The sequence below is a fragment of the Mchenga conophoros genome, linkage group LG19, assembly GCF_057382185.1.
Source record: "Mchenga conophoros isolate Kocher_MC1m ecotype Shallow Benthic linkage group LG19, M_conophoros_male_GT1.1, whole genome shotgun sequence".
NCBI lineage: Eukaryota > Metazoa > Chordata > Actinopteri > Cichliformes > Cichlidae > Mchenga > Mchenga conophoros.
In genome coordinates, this window is record NC_140544.1 from 11,967,559 (window position 1) to 11,982,554 (window position 14,996).

At 38.4% G+C, this 14,996-nt stretch overlaps 1 protein-coding gene across 3 annotated transcripts; it reads left to right on the plus strand.

The window, feature by feature from the left end:
- Positions 1-7,026: 7,026 nt before the first annotated feature.
- On the plus strand, positions 7,027-10,289 carry nkx2.4a (NK2 homeobox 4a). 3 transcript variants are annotated; one of them, XM_085256802.1, is made up of 3 exons: positions 7,027-7,081; positions 7,186-7,773; positions 8,287-10,289. In XM_085256802.1, the coding sequence occupies exons 2-3, from the start codon at positions 7,404-7,406 to the stop codon at positions 8,967-8,969; spliced, it is 1,053 nt and encodes a 350-aa protein (XP_085112928.1). In that variant the 5' UTR covers positions 7,027-7,081; positions 7,186-7,403; the 3' UTR covers positions 8,970-10,289. The 3 variants fall into 3 exon arrangements, with proteins under 3 accessions (XP_085112928.1, XP_085112930.1, XP_085112929.1); XM_085256804.1 differs by having other exon boundaries at positions 8,314-10,289; XM_085256803.1 differs by having other exon boundaries at positions 7,061-7,077.
- Positions 10,290-14,996: the final 4,707 nt, after the last annotated feature.

Consider the following 14,996-nt stretch of genomic DNA (forward strand, 5'->3'; position numbering starts at 1 on the left):
TGTTGTTGTTATAGACGGGTGTATTTTGGCCTGAATTTGATCGTTTTGCACAGGTTTTACTCTCTTGCTATGATTCAAGCTGAAACCCATGTCACACTTTTTACATTTATCTCAGAGGTACTTTTTATAGTAACATTCCTCTGGTTTCTTTAAAGTTTCTTTAAAGTTAACTTCCTCCTTCTAAAATAACTGCCTGGTAATTGGTAGAGCACTCCTTGATTCACTTGATTTGCTGCACAAAGTCTATATGGGAAAATATCAACCATTCTAATAGACACACAACACACAAAATGTGTAATGATATAACAGATGTACTGTGTGAATAATGGTTTAAGACATTAAAAAAAGGATAATCCATTTATAAATAATCCGTTTTTTTGTAAACGAGGCAGGACAGAAAATGACTGGTTATTTATTCAAAAAGCTACTTACTATGAATAAATATTTTTAAGGGGAATAAGGATATTGTTTTTTCTTTTGGACAAATTCAAACCACACAAAGCAAAATTTAAATGAAATAAACCTGTAAAAATAGATTTTATTTCCAAAAACAAAAATTTATTCTTTGTAAAGAATAAATTTCTGAAAGTGTGCTGGATACAGATACATGCACTGCAACTGTACATTTGTAGTAGTGTAAAAGTATATAGTAGTATATTCCTTATTTGTATATGTTATATATAATTTGTTATTTATTTTTCTATAAGATACAAATAGCTATGTTTTTATTTATTTTTTACGATGCCATTTTTAAAAAAATAAATTCTGCATACAGTCTTCTACCTTTTCAGGATTACAGCTACCTGGCATTCCCATCCAGCATACAGCGTTTTATTCAGACAGTGCTCAGTAAAAAACGAATAGAAATTAGAGTTTTAATCCTTTGACACTTTGCAGGAAAACTGGACTTTGACTTCATATTTTAAATTGCAGCACATGGTGCATTCTTGTAACTGTCAGGATCAATACATTCACAATTTGAAGTAGTTTTGCGATGTGTTTATGTGGATTCATCTAAATAATGGTAGGCTGTCAGGTGGCCTACTGGATAAAAGCATCCCAAAGTGGGGACAAACAGACAGGTAAAAATGCCACATTGATATGCAGCTTCTGCTCACATTTCCATTGTTGAGTTGTGAGGCCATTTAAAAAGTTTCCGTCTCCACGTTCAGCTCTCAAAGTGTTTTCAAACTTTTGATTAGAAGATACATCTCTTGACTGTTAATGTGAAAATAAGCCGAATAAATGAATTCCTGGCATAAATGGACATCAGGAAACACTTGATGCAAATTGCAGCTATTTGCATGCATTTCAGGTGCAAAACCATGTTTGATCATTATTATTATTATTATTTATTTTACGGCACTTTTTTTATTCAGAGGTAAAATATATTTATATATCTAACTTTATACTGTTTCTACATTAACAAAGCTTTCTTTTGGGGGGGGGGGGGGGGGGGGGAGAAGAAGTGCACTTAAATGTTTGAACAATGTTTTGAAGCTTCTTCCAAAATCCAAAAATGATCTAAATTATTTTATTATTTTAACTTTATGCAGCCTGTAATGACTAAAGCAGACATGATTGTAAATCTGAACAGCCTCTTGATTTATTAAGAACAAAAAAAATGCAAATTTGGCTCAAGAAAATGAAAACGGAAAAGAAAAGTCAAAGCAGAACATTGCAAACACTTACATGTCACTGGAAAATGCCAAAAGTCCAAAAAATTATCTTCTACCTTATAATTCTAAGAATCCTCAGTACTTGAACTATGTCTAAATATTGTTATGTAAAACAAGTAAAACGGGGATCCACTTCAAATTAAACTACAAAATTACATTTCAGGACATCAAACAGATTTCATCTTATCACAATAATTGAATGCAAGGGCAACCAGATACAGGAGAAGGACTGGCAGATCCATTTTGCCATATGAGTAACTGGGTGACAAATCCAGAGTGAGCCACGGTTGAGTCACAACTATACTCTCTAACAGCTTTGTTTACCTGCCCTTACTGCTGCCACAATTAATGCAGCAGAGAAGTGGACGAACCAGGTACCCTTGGAACCAAGCACCCAGTCCAAGTACACTATCTGCTTTGTTCTGCCATGCATTTGGTAGTCTGCACTGATCTGCTGCTGTGGTTTTTAATTGTTGCTACAAAAGAGAGCAGCTATGCTAAAATATCGCCACTCAAAACAGTGCAGAGGACAGTGGCACTCACAGAACTCGGAGGACCTAAAATTTCAGGGAGCTAAATCAGTTTCAAACATGGAAGGGCACAATTTGTTGTCTCTTTTTCCTTTGTTGTTGTTGTTATTGTTGTTTTGTTTTTCAAATCTCAAATAAAGTGACTGGTCATAGTTACAGATACAGGATTTATTAAGTCATGTGTGTATAAATTATATGCATAAAAATATGATCTATAAAGTTAATCTCACCAGTCATTCTTTAAAACTCATCATGACATGATTAATGGATCACTGACAGCCTGTCCACGCTTTGCAGTGCCACTGTAGCTTAACGAACCTTAATTAAGGTTGTTATATGCCTTGCTAGTCTTCAGCTTCAGTTTGAAAACTGGAATCACAATCACTTGTTGTCATAAATGTGTACTACAAGGTACAATTTTTATACTACTTTTAATTTCCTATCTGATTAGTTTAGCATATGGTTCAATAATTAAAAAAATTGTGCCAACTGATGTGAAGGTAATTTTTTTGCAATGAGTGTTCTTGAGTGAATAGAATAGAATAGAATTCAACTTTATTGTCATTGCACATGCACAGGTACAGGGCAACGAAATGGTGTACTCAACACATCTTTGACTTAACTTTCCACTCACATTGATGATTTTATTACATTGATGTGATATTAGAAGAGTTTAACATTTTTGTAAAAAAGCAGAAAGAAACTGTTTGGGTTTTTTTTGTTTGGGGGGGGGGGGGTCTATGGCATGGAAATTAAAAGAATATGTCCTCTTTCAGGCAACATAGAAAAGAATTTAACACAATTCAGTATCTTAATTTGCTTCCAAAAACAAGAAGGAACATTCAGTTTTCTACCACCAGCATAGCTACATATCCCACATGCTGTTATCCCCCAGCTGCAGCACATAATCCAGTCTGATTGGCCTTTACTGCAACTTTATCAACTTAACGAAAAGCTGTATTGTAATACTTTAAGAATAACTTCTAAACGTTAATCCTATTACAGTATGTTAAATTCTTCTTTCCTCCATTTTCCACAGCTGTCAGATTATGGTCAGTGCCCATTAAAGCCCATATTCTGTTTTTGGCACCCTATTAGCATCATTTCGTCCATCAAGCGACATTAATTGTGAATGAATGCAAACTCCTGCAGAAGAATACGGTCTTCAAGAGGTCTGTCACATACTTTCTCCACTTGGGAGGACCTTTAACCTACTTAGCTGAGGAACCGGACCGTTTCAAGTAGTGCAGCTGAAAGATATGCACCTGCCCGCTTTTTACTCTCACACTGCTCTGCGATTTAAGAGGAGAGAAAGTATTTGATCTAAATGGTACTACACTGACTGCAGGTGTGGAATTTCCTCCACAAATCTCAGCAAAAATTCACCCTCTGGGCCGGGCAGTATAGAGATGCGCTTTACATGAAGAAAAATTGATTAGAGTTGTTGTAAGACTGGTGCGTTTAATACCAGTATTTGTGTTTATTTTGCGCCATGCTCTAATATACGAGCCTTTTTGATTCCATGCGCACGAATGTCCAAATACAAATATCAGTAATCTGGAAGAAAAGCTGTACATAAGATCCCCCACCTCCCTGCAGTATCCTTCAATTTACAGATGTAATAAATATCGTGGTGGGTGTTGTTTGACTGTTAAAGAATACTTGCTGCTTTCTTCTTTTTCTTTTCGTTGACAAACCCTGACATGAATTTATAAATCCCTGGCTTCTTTTCCGTTAGAATATGTTTGAACTTAAATTTAAAAATAAGGATCCCAGTCTACAAGGTTCGGTGTGTATTTTCAGGTTTTCCTTCTTCTCCTTCTTCTTCTTTGTAAACTCGCCACACCAAAATGCGTCGTTTTGCAAATCCACCTTTTTCTTAACATACCCAAGAAGCTGTTTTCTTTTAACTAGAGGCCGGTGTACTCACAACGAAATCTAAACGAAAACACTAGAAATCTAAGGAAGATGTCCCAGACAATCGAAAGAGAGATTCACGGTTCGCGCGTAAATTACGCACAGAAAAATTTACCCAGATAAATGATTCCCGTAGCTTAGATAACATTACAATAACGGCACACGTTTGTTTCCACTTTTCAAAAATCATCCAAACAAAGAAGAAGATGAGAAGTAAGAGAAACTGGAAACCACTTTTAGTGTGATTAATTTCACTCGTATTATTTTACAGATAGAAGTGGGAAATGTGAGGGGTTGTAGGAGCTGCAAGACGAAATCGTTTTCGTGTTTTCTGCACTTTGTGCTCGGCCGGTGCGTGGTTGAGGTGACAGGTCAGGACCCTGGCCCTCTAGCCATCTCTCCACATCTCTCAGGGTATTGAACTAGCATCGAAGAGATGGAGAAAAGCACTTCAGTAACCAGGCGCTTGAATCCATCTGCTGTGCTGAGCTGATGGAGGCGAAGGTATTGAGCAAAAGGCTATCTGTAGGATACAAACTACATAAATGGGTTGTTATTAGGTTCTCGTTAACAACACTTAAATGTTCCGATAAAAGCGTAGATATAGAGAGAAAAATGGTTAGAATGTTGTTATAGAAAGTCGCCGCTGTTTATCTGAACACCGCGGTTTGCGCCAGTAATCTCTATCGTTAATGAACACAATTTAAGAGATCATTTAGTCCCTGGTGGCAAGCACGCTGATGCCTATAGAATATTATGTAACATACTTCTGTTTGTCTTCAGGAATAAAGTCACAGAAGCATGTGAACTGATTTGCTCTGTGACTTAGTGAGAAAGCTTAACGTCTTCTTTAAGGAAAAATGTATTCCATAGACACTAACTAGCTTCCCATTTGGAATTTTGGGAATAAAAAAGCAGTATTCTTCGCCATAGTGCCAACAATTTATTGATTGTATTTCTTGTGATGGAAAGAATCAATGTGGGCTAATTTATATGAATAATTCCCCGATGTTTTTCAGAACGCATCGTACCCGTTTGCTTGACTAAGCAGACAAGCGAAACTAAGCACGAGACAAAAATTATTGCTAAACATAGTTTGAAAAGTGGAGAATATTTTAAATCTTTTTCTCTTTGTTCGTCTTAGATTTGTGAACCAACCTTGGGTGGGCCTTCTTCACGAGTCCCGGCGCGTTCCTTTATATGGCTCCGGTTGCATTTTCCGCATCATCTCCACAGGATGTAAAAGTTAACTAGGACTGAAAACTATATAAAAATGAACTATAAGCGCCTATAAGAGTTGCATGCAGCCTACCAGCTCCACATTTTTATGGGATCCTAATGTGGAGGGTTTGTGGACCGGGTCCTGCTCTCTGACTCAGTAATCCACAAGGTTGAGAGGTTTGCCTCATTTACATAATGTTAGAGGTCTGGGCCGAGGCCTACTTTTCTTTTCTACTTGAAAAGACACCATGCTGCTGTTCCCAAAAGAGTGGAAAAGGCTCACAGACGTCTGGACAAGCATAGGTGTATTTTCAGGTAGGAAATATTACTCTAAAAAAGGCTAATTTACCCTAATTTATGTTCTAATAGAAATAGCTTTTCGGGAGATTCTTTATTTTACACAGGTTAGACCGCATTCTTTTCAAACGCCATTTTTTCTTTTCTTTTTGTCTTCAGTGTCTTTCTGACAACTCCAGCTGACTTTGGAAAAAGCACGCACTGTTTTGTTTTCCTGAAGAACAATAAAGCCCAGCCACTTCACATTAAATCCGCCGCGGAGTGCGGGCATCTGGGGGGAAAGAAAAATAAGAAATCCGGCTTCTGAAATATGCATAGGAAAAAATGAATGATTACAATCAGCCTATCAACTTAACCGCAGATTGCTGTTCTTGATATTTCTCTATAATTGATGGCTGACCATGTCACATCTTCATTTACTCAATTAGGGTAGGTAGCTACTTGCTGCCATGCCATGGCAAATTACATTAGTGGCTTCATGCAGACGAGTGGTTCCTTCCTACAATAATGAAGACAGCGACACATTTCACGTCTGGAAAATAACCTCCGAGCAGAGCACCTGTTCCCATTGTTGTCTGCAGTATTATGGTGATGATAAAGTTAAAAAAAAAATTCAGAGGAAACATTATCATTGTTATGAAAACATATTTTCCAAGAGGAATTGTAGCGGCAAGTCTTTATTACTGAGTAGTTATCAGATATAGGCGTCATAAATCAGTTTAGAAATAAATGACAAATTGAGAAGTTTTTATTAACCACTGTTCGCCGTTTCTAGCGGCTCTTTTCTCATTTGACCCTCTTGTTTTGTTCCTCTTCCTCTTATTCTTCCCCTGGCGCCAGTCAGTTTGCTCAGAGATTACAATGTCAGGTCAAGACTGCAAAGTGTCGTTAATGCATGTTGACCAGACTCGAGGGTTTGAGGCTTAAAATAGTGCACCAAGTCTAATATAATTGTAGATGCCTAAGAAGTATAGGTAAAAAAAAAAAAAAAAAAAGTAATTTCCTCCCTTTTGATCCTAAATTAGGTTATATGGAGTCGGATGCTGTATGATTAGTTTCGGAAAAATATAATTTACAAATTCGTTTATGTCTTTTGCTGTGTGAGTGCTGTGTAATGGCAAAGAGTTTTGGACCCATACTGCATTTTTCAACATATTTTTCTTTCTTTTCTTTTTTTCTTTTTGAGCTTATTTGGACTTGTTCCTCTTCGCTGGGATAAAATGATGCTCAAGAAGCATAAACGAGCATACAACTTCATTGTGACTCTTTGATGATACTCGGTGGCCCTTATGTCTGTTCAAAGTGCTCTCAAAGTTTCTAGAAAGAGTGGAATTCCCTACTGACGCAAAATAGTCATATGTGGTCAGATCAGCTGATGTGCGGAACATAATGGGATATTCTCACCTGTATGTAGCTGCTGCAAACACAGAATCGTGAGTATGTGTCGTAGTTTTATTCACGTATACAAGTTAATACAAAGCAAAGTGTGTTTTCATGAATTATTTCCCTAAAATGTCAATGACTATTGTTTGCTGGTTTAGGAGTTTTGCTCCGCCCCCTGTGTTTGTCGTAAACCTGGCTCCTGGCTCCAATAAACCCGGGCTAAGAGCGCCCTGGGCTCGCCTCCTTCTCTAAGGCGATCAATAGGATCTCAGGCGCACTACAAGCACTCTCTTACGTAGACATCCACCAAGGAGAGAGCCGATACAACAACACGGTTGATCTGCTCAAACACAAAAATCTACCTGCTTTCTGAATCATGTCGTTGAGCCCAAAGCACACAACGCCTTTTTCAGTGACAGATATTTTGAGTCCAATCGAGGAGACCTACAAGAAGTTTAGTGGCATGGACGGCGCAGGGAACCTAACCTCTCCACTGGGAGCCTACCGACAGCCTCAGGTGTCTCAGACCGGCATGCAACAGCACTCCATGGGCCATAACGCCACGGTGGCCACCACTTACCACATGCCGCACAGCGTCTCCCAGTTCTCCCACAGCGCAATGGGAGGATACTGCAATGGAAGCATTGGCAACATGGGAGATCTTCCGTCGTACCAGGAAAGCATGCGGAATAGTGCAGCAGCAACAGGGTGGTACAGCGCCAACCCTGATCCAAGATACTCCACAAGTAAGTTCGATTCTCCTTTTATCAACACTTTTCACACTTTTTTTAATCTTCGTAAAACCACAAATGAATTTTGAGAGTGACCGTTAAAAACGCACACGACTAACCTGTAGTTTCTTTTTGTTTGTTTTTTATATGTTAATTTAAAAATGATATATATTGTCCGCTATTTTACAAAATATCTTATTTTAAATGACTGTTTATGCTGATGAAAACCGAAAAGGAGATCATTCTTTGGCTCAGTCTGACTCGACTTTTTTAAAATTTTGGAATAAGAAACAATTTTAAAGCAATAATTTGATAATTTATTATTATTATTATTATTATTATTATTATTATTATTATTATTATTATTATTATTATTATTATTATTATTATTATTATTATTATTATTATATGTTTTTGTTTGTTTATATTTTCCAACTTCAGCCAATAATCAATAAAGACTACTTCAGGCGAAATAGTGTTCTCCTCTTCTGTTTATTGAACGCATGTATATGTATGTATATTTTTAAGTTTCTAGATTCATGGGACCTTCCACAGGTATGAACATGACCGGCATGGGGAGTCTCACAGGAATGGCGGACGCCACCAAAGCCATGCCGGCTCTCCACGCTGCGCCCAGGAGGAAACGGCGCGTCCTGTTCTCACAGGCTCAGGTCTACGAGCTCGAGAGGAGATTTAAGCAACAGAAATACCTGTCTGCGCCTGAAAGGGAGCACCTGGCCAGTATGATACACCTGACGCCGACTCAGGTGAAGATCTGGTTTCAGAACCACCGGTACAAGATGAAGCGCCAGGCCAAGGACAAGGCAGCGCAACAGATGCAGCAACAGGACGGTTCTCTGTGCCAACAGCAGGCGCAGTCCCCCAGGCGCGTAGCGGTGCCTGTTCTGGTGAAGGACGGTAAACCGTGCCAGAACGGCTCAAATACGCCAACGCCGAACCAGCAGCAGGTACAACAGAACCAACAGCAAAGCCAACAACAGAGCGGAGCTGGAGTCGTGCTCGCATCCTCCACCAACAGCCTCAGCCAGCATCAAAGCCAGCAGCAGGTGAACACTTTGGAGCTGGAAGAGATGTCGCCCAGCCCTCCCTCGCTGCACAGCCAGCTGAACATGGCACAGATAGACACATCTGCTGTAGATTACACCAGTAACATGGTCAGCTCAAACCTCCTGTACGGCAGAACGTGGTAGGACCTAATACAGTACTGTCACTTTCCACTTTTTCTATGTGAACCTGCGGATGAGCCCATGCAAAACAAAACACTGCAATACATACATATATATATATATACATACACACATATATATATATATGTATATATATATTCTCGCTGAGGGCTTAAAATGGGGCCCTTTGGCTTTGGAGGGTGTTGAAGTGGGCAAGGGGCGCACAGAGGCGCACCAGCTGATCAGGGCACATTTTCTTGACATCTCTGACAGGGGAGTCTATTTTTGAACTTTGCAGAAATGGCCGCCCTTCAAAGCAATTATGTCGTTTCTGGACCTTTTGTAATCCATGTTTTGGACCTTCCTCATGATGTTTTAAACGTAGTCTATGTTGGTGAAACAAAAAGGAATGCTGCTTCACTTGAGTTCGGACTGGGGGAGAGGTGGGATCAGGTTCGAAGTACACTAAGCCACCACTCCTTATTTGCGGTGATAACCTGGTATTTTATCATATTAATATTGTAAACTAATGTATTCATTTAGACTTATTGAATAAAGTAGGGACTTGTATATTTGGCTAACACACAAGAATGCGTTTAACTGTATAATAATCGTTATTGCGTCCACTTTTATGTTTTCTTTATTCTTTTGTAAGTTAAAAAGGAACAAATGCGTGATGGCTGCTGTATATGTTTCAAAACCAATTGAACGTTAACAATAAATAACTTGAAGTGTGAGAGCTATTCCTGAACAAGTAATTTTTTAAAAGGCATCTGTTTTGGAGTGCATTTTCATTATGTTGTGATTGAGACCAAATTGAGCTGGAAAGCAAGGTCGATGAGGGAGCCAGCATTGTTCAGGTGACATTTTGGAGGGCTGCCTTTCATGGGAAATGTCTGCAAGAGTCTAAGACCGGGAAATCACCCTTTTTAAAAAAAAAAAAAAAACAACAAAAAAACTATCACTTTTTAGCAGCCTCGATCTTGGGATTAATTCATGCTTCACTACATTAATAGATATTTTTTCTTTCCTTTAAATCAACTAAACAATTCAATCATATTGATCTTAATCTTTTTAATAGGCCCAGACGTTGGTTTTGCGCTGTGCAATTGGCCAATTTTATTGTGAATGCAAGCATCTGTGGAATGCACAATGATCACCAATTATTGGAAATGGGAATCTTATAAATAGTAGGTATAGTATGTAAAAGAACGAGATGCATGCTCCACATTATTATTATGTGACCTCAGAGTTAATGACAGTAATCACAGAACAGCTATTATTATTATTATTATTATTATTATTATTATTATTATTACAATAAACATTTGTATCATCGTTGTAAAATCAAATAGGAACAATTGTATTATTACTTTTGTTATATTTTATATATTTTTTAATGAATTAATGTTTTTTTTTTATTATTCAAAACTGAAAAAAGAAGTCCAAATTATGTTTTATTAGTAAATGTAATTTAATTATAAATGGGGGGCTGTGTTGTAATCCGTAAAGTTTTAGGAATCATTTTGACGACTCACAGAAAGTATGACGAGGCTATTTCTCTATTAGCTAAATTATTGACCGTTATTATTTAGAGTTAAATGTCATTTATTTGCAGTTAATTTTCTTTTATAAACCCACCTTTTCTCTGTAAAGCACAGGACCAGAAAGGTAACATGAATCTAAATATAGATAAAGAGCTAATACTGGGTCTTGCTCTGTATTTACTTTTACTTGATTAATGAAATAACACTGATATATCCACTTATTTATTTCTAAAGCGCTGAACGACACTGTAAACATATTCAGTAGGCTACTTAGTGTTATTCACACACACACTCACGTTTGCACGGACTGGCCCTGTTCTGTTTAATCTCTGTCGAAGGTGAATGATTTGTGCAAACAAATTCCAAAGTTTTTAAGGTCATCACTTAGCGTCGTTGTCGGTTCCCCTTTGCTTCTGTCCTCCAAAAGCTTTTTCCACACCAGCGGCGGCTGATAATAGAAAGTAACATTTCATTTCCTGTGGTCATTTAAACACGTTCAGAAATTACTTCTCAATCCCCTTGCTGATGACACCCTGCGATGGTGATGATGATGGCTATCAGTGTGTATCAGTGGAGACCTTGGAGAGCCTCCATTTTCAACCCCTTCACATACCTGGCAGCTGTATGTATATGTGCTATCATCCCTACACTTGAAGGAAGCGCCAGAGCCAATATGCACCTGACATTTGGAATTGAGCGTGGCAACTCTATCAGAAAGGAGTTTGATAAGAGCATTAAAAAGAGAAATGCATTCCACAATATACACTATGATGCTGCAAGATGCTTCTGATAGATTTTGTCTCTAAATTGAGGGTATGAATGAGCTGTCAACAGAGCTTTTGATGGTGGACCACATGAAATGAAAGTGGAGGTGAAGCCATTCTTTTCTCTTTTCAATAGCCATAGTTATGGCGCACTAATAGGCTATGCTTGGTAATCACTGGCTATTGTGCCTGTTGCTTCTCTCAGTTTATTGGGGGGGTACCTCTCTTTGTAAGGATATATGAGACAGGCTGGGCACTGTAATTGGTGCTGGCATCATCATTTCTATGTGGAAACTTTCTGGAACGGCAGTTGCTGCAGTGCACTCTTACCTCTGTGTGTATAGTTGCAGAACCAGCTTTAAGTCCTTGCTAACAACGTCCACACCCACACACATTTGCACGCGCGCACACACACAGTTCACATTTACATACACAAACAAAGCAACTGAATAAGTTAGACATTGTGTAAAATTGCCTCTGTTGCAAAAAGCAGATATTTCCATCATGGCTGGAGGAAGTCCATCACTACTTCAATGTCATGTTAGCACAAAGCACGGAGCGGAGGATATTCCATTTCATGGATGCAAAGAAATTTTTAGACTATTCGTCTCAGGTAATTGCAGGTTGCACTGCATAATGTGAACGTAGAAGGAGTCTAAGCTTCTGTCTCTGTAACCCCCCCTCAACCTCCCCCTGCCCAACTCTCTTCCTCCCCATTATTCTACTTAATATGTCAGAAGGTCTGATCGCAGAGAAACCTTTTCAAGTCCTATTGATGTGTTCCTCAATTGACCATGGCGACCTAGCAACCTAGAGAGCGCTAATTGGCAAAGGCTTAACGTGATTGGCTGCATAGTTTACACAGAAACACAGGCCTAACATATAACCATCATCATGCACAAGAGAGTGCTTTTTGTCTTGTTTGTTTTGTTTAGAGTTTTTTCTTTCATTTAAATATATATGATGGCAAATTGTTTCATTTTGTTAGTCTCAACTAAAAAACAATATTTTGACCTGGATAACTTTAAAATTTTTCCTGAAACGCACACATGTTTTTGGGGAAGAATAAATGTAAACAAATGCTTCATAGAAATGTGTTATTCGTTATGATTATCATGATATTGATTCAGTAGGAACGTGGGCTTATGGTAGCAAGTTTAACCTCCGCTTCTATTCCTCCTTCCTAGAAATAGTCCTCAAATCTTGCCACTTATGTGAAATGATTAGGAGAGGTGAGGTCCGCTTTTTCATTTCACTGAAAGAATGAATGCATTGAATTGGCAGGTTCTGAGACGCACAGAGCAAGATTTTAATTAGTGTATTGCCCTCTTATTCTGCCAAGGAGAGACAGTCTTTTTCTTCTCTACGACAAACCTGTGCCTGCGTGATTTGTTTGGTTTCGACAGAATGAGTCACTGAAAGCTGGATATCTTTGCCCCAGAAAGCAAAAAGTTCTCTAATTCCAGCCTTTTTCAAATGGGAAAAAAAAATAATCATCTTCCTACAGAGTGGGAAAAAACAACATTTCAAGTAGGTCATAGGACTCTGAAAGCATTTCTCACTCTAATAGATTTTCATGAAATTAAATACATGAAACCATATTTTTAACATTGCTTTTGGTTTGACAATAACATCAAACTCCACATTTACACACGTGGTTATTTCTATTCCTGGGCTTCCACTGGCTAATTCCACTGGTTACTATGAATACCATTTTAGCAATATTAGGTACCTCAGGACCAAAGCAGAGGCTATTCACAACTGTCTATAAGAGAGTGGGGGCAGAGGTTGAAGAACCTGGTTTGGAGTGTGTGTGCATGTGCGTGTGTGTTTATGTGTGTGTGTGTGTGTGTGTGTGTGTGTGTGTGTGTGTGTGTGTGTGTGTGTGCGCAAGGGGGGGGGGCATCCCTTATTAGAAAACCATGTCACATTCTCTCTCTGTGGTGACCAGACCCGCTACACTGCCAGTAATCCCCCTTCCAAGTCCCACTATGCATGTTATTCAATTCTCTCATAAGTATTTAGAGAAACTGTTTTCAGTTGCTACTAATAGCTACTGACCTCCAGTGACACAGACCAACAATAGGTTTGTCAGGCCTGAAACGCACAACTAAAGAAGCTGATTAGAAACTCAAGAGGTTTGAAGCAAGAATCAATGGCTGCTCTGTGCTACCACAGTGCTTCCAGCATGGTGCTGATGATTGTGGGACCTCCATTAGTTATGCCTCATTAAGTCCCACAAACTGTTCTTTAAGAAAATTGGTTTAGCCAGTTCTGAAATCTATTACGGTTTTGAATCTCACACTGATTCTGTTTAGACAGCAGTTTGGAGGAAGACCTTGTTTAGTCTGCAATAACTTTTTGAGAAACGTTTGAAAGCCTTTGACCTTCAGTCAGTTTTTGTGTCCTTTACCTCCTTTTAATAGAAATAAATTTTAGGTCAAAATTAATAATTCCCTCATTTATATATACATATTTTTTTTAAATCCTCATCTAATTCTTTAATTTTACATTTAGGCGACATGCTTTAATTACAACCGGGCCTCTGTGTAGTTTCAGGGTATTATACACCATACCAGTGTAATTTAAATGTAGCAGAGCCTCTTTTGGCCATAGCTAAGAAATTTTACTTATCTTTATTAAGGTCATGTTGGGTTTCCAAACCTCAATATGACCTTGGTCTTTTATATAAAATATTTGTCGCCATAAAAGTGAAAGGAGAAAAAAAATGAATCTGTCAAAAGGCGTCTTGAATCCAAGAGTGCTGAAAGTTTAATTAACGCTTCTGTTTATTTAGGGGTTTTTTTTCTCTGGTCGGGGGGGGGGGGGGGGGGTGCCCCACCCACCCACCCACCAGCACCATTTTTTTCTCCTTTACCTTGTTACACCACTGCATCACTTTTTCTGTTAAAGGTTTTGTGTTTTCTTGTTGTCCGGTGCAATCTTGTGTGCTTCTGTTTTCTCGAGTTGTTTAAGGATTAGTTAGGAGCCTCCAGCTTTCAATGAGCGGACGAGAGAGGACAATACAGACCATCTGAATTCTGTTCCATTTTTCGTCTTTTTTTAAACATGTAGCATCTAGGTTTTGTGTTTATCTGTATGCATGAGAAAAAATGGCTAAATAAAGTACTTTTGAAAACAGTAGGCGAGAGACTACAGCTTTAAACTCTAAGAGATTTGTAAGCCGGCCTTTATGCCTCCTTTGACTACACATAATATAATTTTACTCCATCCTTGGAATGGGTTTCAATCTATACAAAACAAGAAAAAAGGAAATTATGCAAGCATGCCTAGAAGATATTTAATCATCTCCACATATGCAAAGAGATGTTTTTTTTTATATTCAGAAATATGAAAAAGACACATTCACAGGACAAAAGAGTTCACCTCCGTCCTTCGCAACACTCCTCTTTACTTTTGAACCAGCAAGCACTTTTCTCCCAGCTCACCGTTGCCACGGCAATGGCCAGCTGCCAGTCGAAGGATTACCGGTTAATAGGGCCAGGGCTGAAGAGCAGTTCAATGAAGGTAAGCAATGGATAAGATCAGTGTGTGCTGGTTACGAGAAAGTCATTTGTATGTCCGTAAGGGCGTTTTATTTGCTTCATTTCTTTTTATTGTTTCATTTCTTCTTATAGACACAGTTTATATTTATATTTTCAAAGCGTTGTTGGATATAAGGTCAGGAAATCAGCTGAGCGGGGGCAGCGATTCAACAGTAAACCAGCACAGCAAACACG